At 35.7% G+C, this 16,070-nt stretch overlaps 3 protein-coding genes across 3 annotated transcripts; 1 reads left to right on the forward strand and 2 right to left on the reverse strand.

Annotated features, from left to right (window-relative positions):
• On the reverse strand, positions 1 to 1,469 carry LOC108361900 (putative nuclease HARBI1). The gene is made up of 2 exons (XM_017614676.1): positions 952 to 1,469; positions 1 to 895 (listed from the first exon to the last, which is right to left on the reverse strand). The coding sequence occupies exons 1-2, from the start codon at positions 1,257 to 1,259 to the stop codon at positions 1 to 3; spliced, it is 1,203 nt and encodes a 400-aa protein (XP_017470165.1). The 5' UTR covers positions 1,260 to 1,469.
• A 2,483-nt stretch (positions 1,470 to 3,952) lies between these two features.
• Positions 3,953 to 5,347, forward strand: LOC108361901 (putative nuclease HARBI1). The gene is made up of 4 exons (XM_017614677.1): positions 3,953 to 4,582; positions 4,661 to 4,876; positions 4,959 to 5,150; positions 5,235 to 5,347. Exons 1-4 carry the CDS (start codon positions 4,297 to 4,299, stop codon positions 5,345 to 5,347), a joined length of 807 nt encoding a protein of 268 aa, XP_017470166.1. The 5' UTR covers positions 3,953 to 4,296.
• A 1,025-nt stretch (positions 5,348 to 6,372) lies between these two features.
• Positions 6,373 to 8,340, reverse strand: LOC108361899 (trihelix transcription factor GTL1-like). Its single transcript, XM_017614675.1, has 4 exons — positions 8,082 to 8,340; positions 7,278 to 7,352; positions 6,789 to 7,079; positions 6,373 to 6,676 (listed from the first exon to the last, which is right to left on the reverse strand). Exons 1-4 carry the CDS (start codon positions 8,164 to 8,166, stop codon positions 6,639 to 6,641), a joined length of 489 nt encoding a protein of 162 aa, XP_017470164.1. The 5' UTR covers positions 8,167 to 8,340; the 3' UTR covers positions 6,373 to 6,638.
• Positions 8,341 to 16,070: the final 7,730 nt, after the last annotated feature.

Genomic DNA, 16,070 nt, shown 5'->3' on the forward strand with positions numbered 1-16,070 from the left:
TTATTTATTAATATAATCCTTTAGGACATCACGCATTTTGAAAGCGTCTTTTGGAGCATTGAAACGAGTAAATAGTCTTGTTTGTGGCAGTGTGGCGACTTCGTTTCGCCATTGACCTTCTACTTGAACATCACCTTCATAGTGGTCTACCAACGTATTTGGACAATATTCAACATCGTTTTGTTTGACGTAATTGTGGAGAACCACTATAGCCTTCACAATTTTTTCTGCATTATGTGGATGGCACAATAAACCATCGCATAAAACACGCCACCGCATAGTCATTATCCCGAACGTATTCTCTATTCTGCATCTTGCTTTTGACAGAATTTGGTTGAAAGTATTTTTATCTTCTTGCAGATATCTTCCTGGGTATGGTCGCATCAAATTTTTGCGGAGTGGGAAGGCAGCGTCGCCAACGAAAAAGTAGGGCATTGATATATTAGACCCAGGTAAAATTGCACTTTTTGGCAAGTTTATCGTGTTATTAATAATTTTACTGCCGAAAGAGCTGGCTCGCAATATTCCACCATCGCTCTGACTGCCATATGCACCTATATCGACTGCGGTGAAACAGTAATTGTGATCACAAGCAGCTAATAAAACTATGCTATGATATTTTTTGTAGTTGTAATAGAGCGAGCCAGAGCGTGGTGGACATCGGATCCTGATGTGTTTGCCATCGATGCATCCTACGCAATGTGGTAGCCCAGTCTTTGTATGAAATTCCGAAGCTATGCTTTCCCATTCACATTCATTTGGTGGAGGCAAATAAATTGCCCATAACTCATCCCAAATGGCTTCGCAAGTTTCAAAAACTATTTTGCGCACAGTTGAGAGGCCCATCCGAAAAGTCCATGCAATAGTTTGCCACTTTGCACCTTGTGCTAAATACCTGTAAAATAGATATACAAATGTAAATGTAGTATTGTTAAAACTACCAAAACCTACATTAATGTTAACACCAAGCGGCACTCCGGCTCGATAGGTTTCCTGCGGGAAGTTCTTGTTAACTTTTTCTCCAACAGCGATGCCAACAAATTGAAAACCTTTACGCTCATCCGAGTAGTCTTTCGGAACTCGGAATCATCATTAGTTTTTATAATTTGATAAGCCTGCTCGAAAAATCCATGGGCTTGCCGCTCTTCTTGCGTATATATTTCACTTGTCCAAATTCTTTTTGCTTTGTACTTTTTGTACACATAATACAATTGCCCTAAATCTAAAAGCAATATTTCCTCTTGTAGCAACGAAACCATTTTAGAAATTTTAGTTAAAATTTAATATTTATTTTTTGTGAAGTTCCCGCCAGCACACAGAATAATATAAAATGTCAAATAATGGAATGTCAAATACAGCAGCCACTGACAACGCCGTATTTTGTTTGCTGCGGCAGTCACTGCCAATATTAGCAGTAACAGCTGATTTTAAAAACTGTCACTGCCACTGCCACTGCGCTATTGTATTTTGGGCTTNCAGGGCAGTTTTTTAAACTACCACTGAAGCCGCACTACTCATTTCATACCATTGATGTGGATAGCAGTAGAAGGGTATTAAAGCAGCCTACCTAACGTTTATGAAATATGTATGTATAACTATCTCATAAGGTTATCGCCTCAATACTTAAAATCTAGCTGCTGAAAATATAGATTTCCGGCATTTTCCCAAAAATTGGTCAGCCAATCTCTCAAGTCTAGCCCAAAACCTTAGCTTTCATTTGGTATATAGCTTATATCTGGGAAAACTCTTGTGGAGATATTGAGATTCAAATGTAAAAAATGTCGCTCTATATAGCGACAAATGGTTAAAAATTAACACATTCGTCTAATTTGGTTCCTTCAAGCTATAAACATAACATACCCAATTTGCCGCAGTGTGAATGCAATGATATCATGGGCGGGATATTTTGTGAACCGAGCTAGCGTTATTGTGCTATCACTTCGTACATTTCTAATAAAAAATAATTTCTAATAAAGAATGGAAGGATTGTAAAGGTACATTATTTAGCTTAGTTTAGGAATTTTTAAAAAAAATAAAAGCTCCCGTGATTCGCAGACTTTCGCATATATGTATATGTGCTTTAAAAACACTTCTTTTTTTGTCGCGTACGTTATCACCTTGTTTTGAACGGATATTTTCCACACCAAAGTTTCGAGGCTGCTCATATTTTTCTCAAACATAGTACCCTCTGGTTGACACATAACCGTAATCTTGTTTTTGAGTAGCTTCTATTTTTAAGAGATTTGTTACTCCATAAGCGTACGAATGTAGCGTACGGCTGCATGGAAACACCAATATGTATGAATGCATTTAGTTCACTTTATGTGTCGCTACTAATTATGTATAAATTGCCACTTGTATTTTAACTCTTCAATAAGTTCATAATAAACTTTATGCAATATATATTCCTTTGCAGGGCTCGGTACAACTCAATTGTAGCAAAAAACACAACCGACTTCAATTCTAATTAATTTCTGCATGATCCAATCATTGGATCTAAACCACCTGAAGCACCAGAACAAGAATTATCGAAGAAATCGGTTAATGTGGCCAAAGTTATGCGGTAACATACATTAAAAAAATTCCGCTGGATTGATAACCTCCTTCTTTTTTTGAAGTCGGTTAAAAAGAGAAAAATTAATGAGGTAAATTATTATGAATTTTTAATAGATATATTTTAACATTTCTAATAAAATTTACATAAAAAAATTATGCACTGCCCTGGAAACTGACGGAAAATATTTTTATTTATGCGGAACGTTGCAAAGTTCTGTCTACTCTTAGAAACACAAAATAAAAAAATCAGAACTAACGACGGCAAAAATGCTCGAAAATTTTATCAGTTAGGCGACTTACTGAAGGTTTCAAGACCATGGCGAACTCCTGTAAGAACACCCATGGCGCCCTAGAGACCAATGTCTAGAACGCACCTAAATTATGGAGGGAACACTTTTCCACCCTATTGAATGGCAGCAGCACTAAAAGTAGTGGAGAAGACGAACCCGAGCCCCCAGTCGATGATGATGGAGTCAATGTCCCACCGCCTGACTATGACGAGGTACGAATATTCGTCTTTATTGCTGGTTTTAAAAGGACAGATTCTCTTCTTTAAGTTTGCCCAAAGGTGTTCAATGGGGTGGAAGTCTGGCATTTTCGATATATGTTTAGGATCATTATCCTGCAGTAACTCCCACCGCAATGGCATTTCCCCTTTAGCCTAGGGAAGCATTATCGTCAGTAATATGTTTACATAGTCAACCGCGCACAATTTGTTCTTTATCCAAAATATTGGACCAACGCCTTTCTCCGAGAAGCAGCCCCATACCATAATCGAAACACCCGCTATGCTTAACCGTTTTTTCGGATATTTTGGATCAAACGCTGTGTTCGTAGGATGTCTTACGTCTTGTTTTCCATCTGATCCAAACATATTGATTTTTGTCTCATCAGACTACAGCACATTTTCCACTTTTGACGGAAAAGATGTTTTCTGGCAAATGCAAGTCTGTTGTTTTTCTTTTTAAGGCTCCACCAAGGTACCTTTCTAGGGGTTCTGGCTGGAAGTTTGACTTCTGCCAATCTGTGCCTAATGGTTGGGCTTGTTATATCTACATCTGTTTTCAGCTCTATTGAGGACAGAAAAGGGTTAGCTTTGCAATAGCTCTGATCCAGTACTCCATGAACTTACAGGATTTTACACGAACTTGCAGGAAGTTACAGGAAAAATGTTCCCGTAGTCCAAAAGCCTCCAAAATTCTGTAAATGAGAGCGACTTTTGGAGAGTTGTGTAGAGAATGAAGTTGCAAGATTTTACCCGAACTTTTTCTTCTGGTAAAATCATGAAAAGTGTCAAGCGATCAGCTGTTGCACAAAAGTAAACAAAAATTTTGATATTTTTTGAGCGTAAAAACGAAATAAAAATGGAAGTAAATAACGAAACATTTGAAGATGTAAGTAATTCCACATATATTTCAGAGATTTTTATGTTATTAATTATTTTATAGCAAGCATGTGCCGCTGCTTCTAGTACTCCTTTAGAAGACACAGAGGCAGAGATTTTGAGCACCTTAATATTTAGATGAGCTGGTAAACTCTTCAAGCGACTCGGATGACTTCTTAAATTTGATAAGGGAAAACTCCGACAGTGAAGATGAAGCGATATTTAAAGAAGTAATCCAAATACGGCAAAGCAGAAATAGCATTAAAAACTATTTTGAAGAAGTAGTTCTCACATACACTGGTGAAGAGTTCTTAAAACATTTTCGGAATTCCAAGGAGTTGTTCGCTAGTTTAACAATGAGATATGAGCAATCCGATTCATATAAAATACTTAGGGATGATAAGCGTTTGTCAGCTGCGAAAAGTCTGGCTGTGTTTTTGTGGTTTGCCGGTCATGAGGCTTGTAGCCTCCGTGATTTATCCGACCGGTTTAATTTAACAGTCTCAAGTATTTCCCGAGTAATTGATAGGGTGGCAATGTTCATAAGCGGATTGAGCCCTGAAGTTATCAAATGGCGCAGCAACGAAAGGAAACAAGAATCTGCCAATTACTTTGCTCAGCTTGGTTTTCCGAAGTCAATAAGTAAAAGTACATTTAAGAATGTTGTGGGAATGGATTTTTGTGTATTCACTTCAATTATTTTTTTCCTTTTTTGATTAGGGTGCATAGATGGGACGCATATTAGAATAAGTCCCCTTTCAGAACGCAAAGACGATTATATTGCCCGAAAAGGTCATATAACATTAGTTATGCAAAGCATTCGTGATGAAAGAAGGAAGTTTATTAATGTTTTCGTCGGATTTCCGGGATCTAGTCACGACAGTTGGGTTCTTCAAAACTCTCCCGTTTATAATAACCTAACAACATTGTGCGGAGGTTATATTTTTAGGCCTACATCCTTATGAAGCAAATTATGTAGAAGCATACTTGTATATCTAAATATTTAAAACTTTTTTAGATTACTATTTGCTTGGGGACTCGGCTTATCCCTGTAGTGATTGCATTATAACTCCATTCAAAGACAATGGCCATTTGACAAGGGACCAGAAATATTTCAATAAACAACTAAGTAAATGTCGCATTTTAATTGAGCATTCTTTTGGCATATTGAAACAGCGATTTCGACAATTGTATTACTGCAAGTTGAAAGGTATAAAAAAACTATGTCATTTCATCGGAGCGTGCTGTGTTTTACACAATATTGCTAGCGAAAATGATTTCAACTTTTCATTAGATAGTGAAGAAGAAGAAATTAACGAGGACGAGGAAAACATTATACCAACCAGAAACATCAATGTTAGATATATTATTTGTCAGGCATTAAGTAATAGACGACGAGAGTTGTAAACTTTGAATTCACGTGAAATCTCAAATTGTTTATTTGCTAAAAATAAAAAGGAATTCATTAGCTAACAATCTAATTATACATATGGGCAAGTCCAGGGTCACTTATGTTTCATCGTTCGATACGAAATTGCATTTTTGCTAGTGATTAACAAAATATTCAAAAAATAACAAAAATATTTGTATACGATCGACAGTGTCTAAGGCCCTTTGCTAGGGATCAAGTCAAAATAATTTGTAAATAATTATATAACTTTAGAAAATTCATGTTTTACGTCGTGTCACTTACAGCTATGGTCAAAGATTTAGCAGCAAAATTCTAAATGATATTGTTTGTTTCTGATATTGATTAAATTATAATTTATATGCAAATTATTAAAAATAAATAAACATAAGTTGCAAACAATATCATTTAGAATTTTGCTGCTAAATCTTTGACCATAGCTGTAAGTGACACGACGTAAAACATGAATTTTCTAAAGTTATATAATTATTTACAAATTATTTTGACTTGGTCCGTAGCAAAGGGCCTTGCACACTGTCGATCGTATACAAATATTTTTAAAAATGTTAATCACTAGCAAAAATTGCAATTTCGTATCAAACGATGAAAGGTAAGTAACCCTGGACTTGCGTATATGTACATACAGCCTTAATTTAATTTCATTAATTATTCCTTTTTTTAAATAAAGTAATTATTTCTGATGGATCGCAATTTCAGTCTTGTAATTTATTTTGTCTTTTCGTTAAAATTTCCAACAGCTCAATTTTCTTTTTATCTCTTTCTGCCTTCTCTAAATCTCTTTCTTCTTTTCTTTTTAAGTAATCCAGAAACTTATGATATTCCCTTCTTTCCTCCGCCATTTCCACCAGCGTTTCTTGGGGTTTCTGTGGTGTTAGTTTTCGACGCTTCGTAGAGCAACTTGGGATCTCATCTGCGTGGAAGGATATACAAATACATATATAGGAGAAGTACGTATACGTATGCGTGCCTTTCACAGAAAAATTGAATGTACAAATTTTTATGGCAGCACCTACATAGCAACGCATACGGATACGCATGCTATGGAGGTCTGCTTGTAACTGTAGTCTTATAAAAAGTAAAAGAAAATTAAATAGAAAAAGAATAAATGGTAAAATATTGTTTAAACGCCGTGCCACTTTTATTTTGAACGCAACTGTATGTATGTCGTACCTGAACTACCTGCCCGGAAATCTGAAGCCACCTCACTACTTGCGGTATCCATCCTAGATGCTTCTGGAGAATCGCTGCTTTCCCAGAGGAAGGTCGGGTTTATAGACCGCTTTTCCGACAAAATTGCATCCAGCTCGCTAGTATTACACAATTTCACAGTTAGTAAAAAATAATAATAATTAAATCATCATAATTAAAATAATAATAACAATTATAATAATAAAACTGATATATAATATAAAAACGAACCTTTGAAAGGACACGTTTGCTTACTCCTTCCACTTTGCCTGTTATTCAGTACGGTTTTTTTGTATTGGCGCTCCATGCCCCTGAACTTATTTTCTATTTGAATGGCACTGAATGAATAACCTTCTTTTCTCATCTGTTCCTCAATAATTTTCCACATTTTGCATTTATTTCTTACTTGCGCAGACTTCCCTACTTTGGGGCGGAGTTCCTCTAATAAAGACAGCATCAGTTTTGTTGGTGCTTCCAGCCATACCTGTTCGCCGTAAATAAGTGTAAAGTCTTGACTGTCCTCTGCAAAAGCATAACCTTTTTAATAACTCAATCTGTAAAAATATCCAAGGCTATCACAGAATCCATCATAGTCCGATTCTCGTGAATTCTACGAGAATGCTATCATTGAATTCGAATAGCTACGAACGTAGCGTATTTTCGAACATTTCGCGAAAAATCGGACTACGATGGATTCTGTGATAGCCACCATCATTTTACCGAGCGAGGAAAACGCCATTTCACTTGAAAAATTCTGGGATTCCACGATTTCGGGAGTCGCCTGTGTTTGTTCTTCTGCAATTGATAAGAAAACCAAACAAATAACTGATTGCAGCATTTACGGTAGTAGTGCACTTTAGCGGAACCTGCCCAAAATTTATCCAAAAATGGATCATCAGGTGGGATGTCAATCAACGTGTTTTAACGCCAATAACTATAATCCGAAAGCGGAAATAAACTTCGTGAAATGTTATTTGCCCACTTTTTTTGGGTTAGTGGGCGAAGGGGGAGGAGGAGTGGGTTTTGATATCCAACCAAATAGAAAAAGAACAGTGCACACTTTGTAAAAAGTCACACCTGATCTTGCAAAACCTTCCACAGACCCCTAGGGAACCATTGGAAAATGGTGTAAAATTTTTATTTTGACACTGTACATCTAAACCTGATAAACAGTATTTTTACGTAGAATTTATTTTTGCGTAAGCGGCCTTCGGCGCGCTTAGAGATTATAACCCATACTACCTAGGATTCTCCTTTCTGTGCTCAACATTTCTTGTGCATATAACTCTGGCCACCTTATTTTGATGCATTTCACCTAAAGGCCACCTACGCAGAAAGTTCTGCGCAAAAATACTTCCGCCCCTCTTCTCCGGTAACACAAAAAGGAGAATTATACTTAGTAAAGGTTATAATCCCTATGCGTGGCCAGAGGCCGCCAAAGCAAAAGGCGTTGGAGGTAGGTGTCGTACGGGACAGCCGCTAAAGTGCACTTTAACACCTTTACTAATTAAAGAGCCTTCTAACCGTCTGATGCAAATATCACTTCATTAAATAAGATTCCATGTGTCCGGAACTCTTCCTCAAGAATTTCGGCAGCCTTCTGACGCATAAATGTTTCATCTGTAAGAAAATTACACTACAACACATTTTTTCTTTACATATAAAGGTAAGAAATATTACCATTTCGTATTCGATTTAATGTTCCCGGCGACTAACATTTAATGTATTACCTTCCATTTATTCGTCTTTATTTATTTATTTTACCAGAAACAAAACTATTTGACGTTTTTACAGGAAAAATGTTTGTTTGACGTTTTTATGCTTTTTTTGCTTTTTTTTGTTTCCGTACTTTTTGGTGGTTACTCACTTTTTACTCGCACTTCAGAGAGTAATTTTGCTGTTTGACAGTTTTACAGGATTTTTCACGAAAAGTATTGGATCAGAGCTAATGTCGAATTAAACGCCTTTGATGACCAGCTGTCATTTTTCGATTTATACGTCGTGTTTGTGTTTTTTTTACGCTATGAAGGGCAGGCACACCTTCTTTTTGTAACAGTTCACCATATCTGCTGTCTTACTAATCGAATTTCCTTGTTTTCTTAAACTTATTATTAAATTATTCTACAATTACGTGCGGTGTCTAGTTCGGCCCATTTTATTCTTTTTTATGTTTCGTTAACCTATAGTATAACTTTAGATTAGCTAACATTCTTTAAAAACGCAATCAGAAGCGTCAAAAACAAATAATTTACCTTTTAAAATGCAATAATATCAACAAACATGTTTTGCTTCTATTATTTTTTTCAAACGCAACTATGTAGCCGTGGGTAACACAGTGCGGCGCCGCGCCATTGCGCTGATACCGAGAGCTGAGTTATTGGCGCCGATACCGATTTTCGCAACTCTGTGATGCAATGGCGCCAGCAACACCGGAACACTAACAACACCGGGCGGCGCAAAGAACACACAAAAGCGAAGCGTCACTTGTAAAATGTGCAGCACAAGGCGAATTTTTACATGGTGGTGTTGCTAAAATTAGCCGCGGCTCTTCTGAATGTGAAAATTATGTGTTTGTTGTATTTTTGGGTTTTGAACTTGGCTTGTTTTTGCCCAACCGACACCACCTTGTATTAATTCACCTTAGTTCAACACCGGAACACTGACAACACCGTGTGTCGCAAAGAACCAGCAAAGAACACCCGAAACAGAAGTGTCTCTTGTAAAATGTGCAGCACAGCTAGAATTCGTCGCGGTCCTTCTGAATGTGAAAATGATGGGTTTGTTGTATTTTTGGGTTTTGAACTTGGGTATACTTGAGTTTTTTCTCAACCGATATCACCTTCTATTAATTCACTTTGGTGCAGCGTGCAGCGTGCGGCAATAAAGGAAATGAGCTTTAGCCTGTAGAGGCGCAATTGCGCCAACACACTGTGCTGATTCCGACAGTGGCCCTGGAGTAAGTGTGTCAGCGCCAAAAAATTTGCGCCGTTACCCAGGCCTACAACTATGCAATTGTTCACTCTCTCGCACATAAAGTGAAAATAAGACAAACTAGCGGAATAAAATGTTTTGCAAAAGAACAACCGCTAAAGGGCCGTTTATATAAGACCTTTGCTTCGCTTTGCTTCATAATTCCGCTTTGACAGATAAGTTCAATACATGATTTTACACGAGTCTTGCTAAATAGAATGCGAGGAAAGCAAAACGAAGCAAAATCAGCGGCAACTCTCAACTTTTGCGCGCTTTGGCAATCAGCTGTCTACATGTATCTTTTCTCGTGCGCTTGCATTTGCATTTAATGACAAAAATAAGGTAAACAGGAACTATTATTGCTATTATTAATGCATATTATTATATTATCTATTTTACAGATATAAAATATGGAGGAAAAGGAGAACGCAAAAGCTGTCAAAGCGTTTATTGTAGCATATCTTCTACGTTTCACGCTTTTTTGTCAAAGTTCGAACTGTCAAGCAAAGCGAGGAAAGTCTTATGTAAACGGCCCTTAACTGCTATTTGTACAGGGTGCGCCATTCCAAGAAATATATTTAACTAATGTTGTTGTAGTTGATTTAATATTTTTGTCAATAGGTTGTTTCTATTATTATTTCCAACACTGTAGGTATATAAACTGTTATGTAAAAAATAGGGACACGACATCCTGATCAGTTTTAACTATTTTCCTCTCGTTTGCTTAATGTTTATTAATTTTTTATTAAAGGCTAGTTAATTATACAATACTTAACACCATATAAATCCACATTTCAAACTTTGTAGAGGAATTTAAAAAAATTCACAACAGAAAACTTTGTATTCGTAATTTTTTGGAAAATACGAAGTTTAATCATATATTGCAATTGCTTATATTGCTTACTCAGGGTTTACAACCTTAATTTGAACGATCATGCTTATTTTGCTTATTTCAATATATAAAGCTAAAACCTTTTAATTAACTGTAAAGCAATAAATTGCTTTTATTTTGTGTGTGTGAATACTATTGTCCAAGGGGTTTTGACATCTGATATTTTACAGCGAAATAATGGAACGGCCAGGTATTTCTTTTGGAAACAAGGGTGCCTTGTATTCTTCACAAACAAACTTTAACAAACCATAGTGGAAAGCGGAGCAAATTTCTTAAGAACTTCGTCTGCTTAAGAAAATTTGGCTCAATAAATTTTTCTTTACATTTCTTGGGCTTTTCTTTTTATTCGTCGAACTAAAAAATTTTTTACAAATAATAACATAAAAACAGATTTGGTTTTTATTAACTTGTAACTTCAATTGCATTTCTGCTTGGATACAAAAATTTATAACCAATGATTCATCTCTACGGGAAGGCATTGGTGTTAATGAAGAGATTAAAAATAATTTATCTCAAATGGAGAATAACGAATATGTAACAAGTAAAGAAGTATAAGTTCGGGCGAAACCGAACTTTATATACCCGGCGCAGGTATCAAATATCGTCGTTTCAACTTTCTCTGAACTACCTTTGCATGATAAGTAGGGGTGTTTAATCGATTTCAAACGTTTTCGATAATATGCAGAGTTAGACTTAATGATATAACTGAACCTAGTTAGGTACAAATCGATTAAGTGGTTACCGAGGTACACCTTTGTAGTTATAAAGTGGGCGGTGCTACGCCCAATTCCTAAAAGTCTATAGCAGTTATTTATTGTTAGGATATTGTTGTAACTATTAACTTGGAGTAAATTAACGTCCTCAGTTTTTGATATATCGGAGTTTTCCTATTTCTGAAATTTACAGTTATACCGGAAGCGGGTGTAATTTTGGTCTGATTGGAATAATTTTCAACAAATTTCTTATCCGTACCAAGGTTATTAAGTGCAGCGAGTTTTGTAGAAATAGATAAATCGGTTACCGGGATGCAGATTTTTGGTCAAAAGTGGGCGGCGCCACGCCTATTATCCAAAAATTTATATTATTCTAATTTTTTAATAAGCGGTTATTGTAATCATCGATTTTAAGTGAATTAGCTCCAGTAGTTACAAATTTATCGCAGTTTTCGCGTTTCTGTAAATTACCGGTATATGGCAGGTGGGCGTGGTTATTGCCCGATTTCAAAGATTTTCAACAGATTTCTTGCCCAAGCCTCGTACCGAGTTTTGTAAGGATTGGTGAATCAGCTACTGAGATACGGCATTTCATTTTAAGCGGGCGGGGTCACGCCCATTTTCTGAAAAATTTCATAATAATACTATTTTCTACCACAATTCTACTCCAATACTAATTTTCAACTATTTACATCTAATATTTACAGAAATATGGTAGTTTTAGCATTTTTTCGAAAATACCGTTATATGGGCGTGGTTAAAGTCCGATTTCGCCCATTTTCAATACCAACCTACCTTTGATTAAGGGCTACCTACATACCAAATTTCGTTTAAATATCTCAATTTTTGCTCGAGTTATCGTGTACACGGACAGACGGACGGACGGACAGGCAGACATAGCTTAATCGACTTCTCTTTTCATTGTGATCATTTATGTTTACATTTGTCCATATCTATCTCGATTCGTTTTGGCTGTTACAACCAACCGTTATGCGAACAAAGTTAATATACCCTTGTGCACAAGTGCGCTCGGGTATAAAATAAGTGCACGTTTTTGATGTTGCCTTATAACGTAAGAACGGCTTCAGCAACAAACAAAACAAAATATGGAATGGAACAAAATTAAATGGAATATTCGGGATGCAGTTAGTTTATGTGAAGTTTTCCCGAATTCAGAAAAAGGGGCGTGGCACCTCTAATCTTATATATAAAAATAAGTGTTTTAGCTTTTAACTTGTGAATGGCTTCACCGAATTCAATCAAATTTATGTAGGATATTCGGGCTATGATGCAGATGGTTTGTGTGAAGTTTTCCCAAATTTGGATAAGGGGGCGTGGCACCCCTATCTGATATATAAAAATAAGTGGACGTTTTTGGTGCGACCTCATAACTTGAGAACGGCTTCACGGAATTCAACCAAATTTATGCGGCATATTCGGGCTATTATGCAGATGGTTTATGTGAAGTTTGCCTGAATTCGGAAAAGGGGGCGTGGCACCACCCATACTAATCTATATTAATAAAAATGTTGTGTTCGTATGTCACGGTCGTCAAAACTCGAGAACGGCTGAAACGATTTGAATAATTTTTTTTTTGTATTGTTCGGTATAATACCATAACCAATGATACCGCAAAAAATTGGAGGGTTGGCACCTATTTGAAAAATTTTAAACCCAATTATATTGATAAAATAAATAAATTATTACAATATGGGTATCAAATTAAAGAGGTTTAAGAAAGATAACTGTTGGCAATATTTTTGAAGAAGGTTGCCACCTATTTGAAAATTTTAACTCAGTCAAATTGATAAAATGAATGAAATATTGCCATGTGGGTGTCAAACTAAAGAATTTTAAGAAGGCTTACAGCCGAAAGTATGTAGAGAGTTGCCACCTGATTAAAAATTTAATTAAAGTACATCGATTAAATAAATGAAATATAGCAATATCGGTATCAAATTAAAGAGGTTTAAGAATGATAACTGCTGGAAATATTTTTGACGAGGGTTGCCACCTATTTAAAAATTTTAACTCGGTCAAATTGATAAAATAAATGAAATATTGCTATGTGGGTGTCAAGCTAAAGAGTCTTAAGAAGGCTTGCAGCCGCAAATATGTTTGAGGAGGGTTGCCGCCCGATTGAAAATTTAACTAAAGTATATCGATAAAATAAATGAAATATTGCAATATGGGTATCAAATTAAAGAGGTTTAAGAAATATAACTGCAGGAAATATTTTTGAGAAGGGCTGCCACCTGTTTGAAAATTTTAACTCAGTTAAATTGATAAACTAAATAGAATATTGCAATGTGGGTATCAAACAAAAGAGGTTAAAGAAGGCTCACAGGCGAAAATATTTTAAAGGAGGGTTGCCACCAGTTAAAAAATTTAGTGCAATTTAATTGATAAAGTAAATGATATATTACAATATAGATTTTACATTAAAGAGGTTTAAGAAATGTAACTGCTGGAAATATTTTTGAGGAGGGTTGCCATCTTTTTGAAAATTTTAACTCAGTCAAATTGGTAAAATAAATGAAATATTGCAATGTGGGTATTTAACTTTGGAGTTTTAAGAAAGCTTACAGCCGAAAATATGCTTGAGGAGGGTTGTTACCTATTTGAAAATTTACCTAAAATTAATTGATAAAATAAGTGACTTATAACAATACAGGTATCAAATTAAAGATGTTTAAAAAAAATGACTGCTGGAAATATTTTTGAGGGGGGTTGCAATCTATTTTAAAATTTTAACTCAGTTAAATTGATTAAATAAACGAAATAGTGCAATTTGGGTATCAAACTAAATAGTTTTAAGAAGACTTACAGTCGAAAATATGTTTGAGGAGGTTTGCCACCTGTTTGAAAATTTAACTCAATTAAATTGATAAAATAAACGAAATGTTACAATATGGGTACCAAACGAAAGGTATTTGAGAAATCTTGATTTGCAAATTTTCTAAATAGGATTATGCAATATGTAAAAGTAAACTGAAAATATTGAAATTAAATGAAGTATTACATAACTGGTTCGAAACGGAAAGTGATTGGGAAAGCTTTATCCAAATCCCGACAGTTTAAAAAAAGAGAGAATTCACAACATCTTATCGTCAAACGAAGTGATCATATTATCAATGAAGAGTTGGTATACAAATTACGCAATGGAAAAAAATTAATAAAAAGCTACTGATACAAATGAAGAAATGATAAAAACCGCAACGAAAACATAAAAATATCATATGAAATGAAATAATGAAAACTTAAAATTGTTGTCACCATTCCTTAACATTATAAAACAGTTAAATTTTAATCATAAACGATTTCGTTCGGTCGCCATAGCCTACTAAGTATATTGCGAGTAAAGAAATTTTGAATAACATCAGGTAATATTATTATGATTATGATTACTATTACTATTGCGAACTTCTGTTATATGCCCAAACAAACATTCCCAAATTAAAGCGAATTCAGAAAGACATTTACGATCGCAAGATGGAAGTGTTAAGATAATAAGTGCTGCAGAACTGACCCACTCAGGAACAATTTTTTACAAGGGCGTGTAATTTCTGGCGTATTCCAATGAAATCGATATCATCGGTAACAAAAACCTTCGAAGTTTGTCCTGCCTTTTCTAAGTTTGATAAAGAAGCAAAGCGATTGGGTTTGGTGATCAACGAAGACAAGACGAAGTATCTCCTGTCATCAACCAAAGGGACAGAGTATTCCCGCCTTGACACCCACATCACTGTTACCAGTTGCAATTTTGAGAAAGTAGAGAACATCGTTTACTTGGGAACCAGCATTAACACCGATAATAATGTCAGCATGGAAATCCAATGCAGAATCACTTTAGCCAACAAGTGCAACTTTGGACTGAATAGGCAATTCGGGAGTAAAGTTCTCTCTCGACGTACAAAAACCACACTCTATAAGTCACTAATCATGCCCGAGCTGACAAATGGCGAAGAAGCTTAGACAATGCCAACATTCGATGAGACGGCTCTTGAAGTATTGGAGAGAAAGATCTTAGGGAAGATTTAGAGTTTTCCTATTTCTGAAATTTACAGTTATACCGGAAGCGGGTGTAATTTTGGTCTGATTGGAATAATTTTCAACAAATTTCTTTTCCGTACCAAGGTTATTAAGTGCAGCGAGTTTTGTAGAAATAGATAAATCGGTTACCGAGATGCAGATTTTTGGTCAAAAGTGGGCGGCGCCACGCCTATTATCCAAAAATTTATATTATTCTAATTTTTTAATAAGCGGTTATTGTAATCATCGATTTTAAGTGAATTAGCTCCAGTAGATACAAATTTATCGCAGTTTTCGCGTTTCTGTAAATTACCGTTATATGGCTGGTGGGCGTGGTTATTGCCCGATTTCAAAGATTTTCAACAGATTTCTTGTCCAAGCCTCGTACCGAGTTTTGTAAGGATTGGTGAAGCAGCTACTGAGATACGGCATTTCATTTTAAGCGGGCGGCGTCACGCCCATTTTCTGAAAAATTTCATAATAATACTATTTTCTACCATAATTCTACTCCAATACTAATTTTCAACTATTTACATCTAATATTTACAGAAATATGGTAGTTTTAGCATTTTTCGAAAATACCGTTATATGGGAAGTGGGCGTGGTTAAAGTCCGATTTCGCCCATTTTCAATACCAACCTACCTTGGATTAAGGGCAACCTACATACCAAATTTCGTTTAAATATCTCAATTTTTGCTCGAGTTATCGTGTACACGGACAGACGGACGGACGAACAGACAGACATAGCTTAATCGACTTCTCTTTTCATTGTGATCATTTATGTTTACATTTGTCCATATCTATCTCGATTCGTTTTGGCTGTTACAACCAACCGTTATGCGAACAAAGTTAATATACCCTTGTGCACAAGTGCGCTCGGGTATAAAATAAGTGCACGTTTTTGA

The sequence above is a fragment of the Rhagoletis zephyria genome, unplaced genomic scaffold (genome assembly GCF_001687245.7).
Source record: "Rhagoletis zephyria isolate East Lansing unplaced genomic scaffold, Rhagoletis_zephyria_1.1 Rzeph_scaffold_00878, whole genome shotgun sequence".
Taxonomy (NCBI): Eukaryota; Metazoa; Arthropoda; class Insecta; order Diptera; family Tephritidae; genus Rhagoletis; species Rhagoletis zephyria.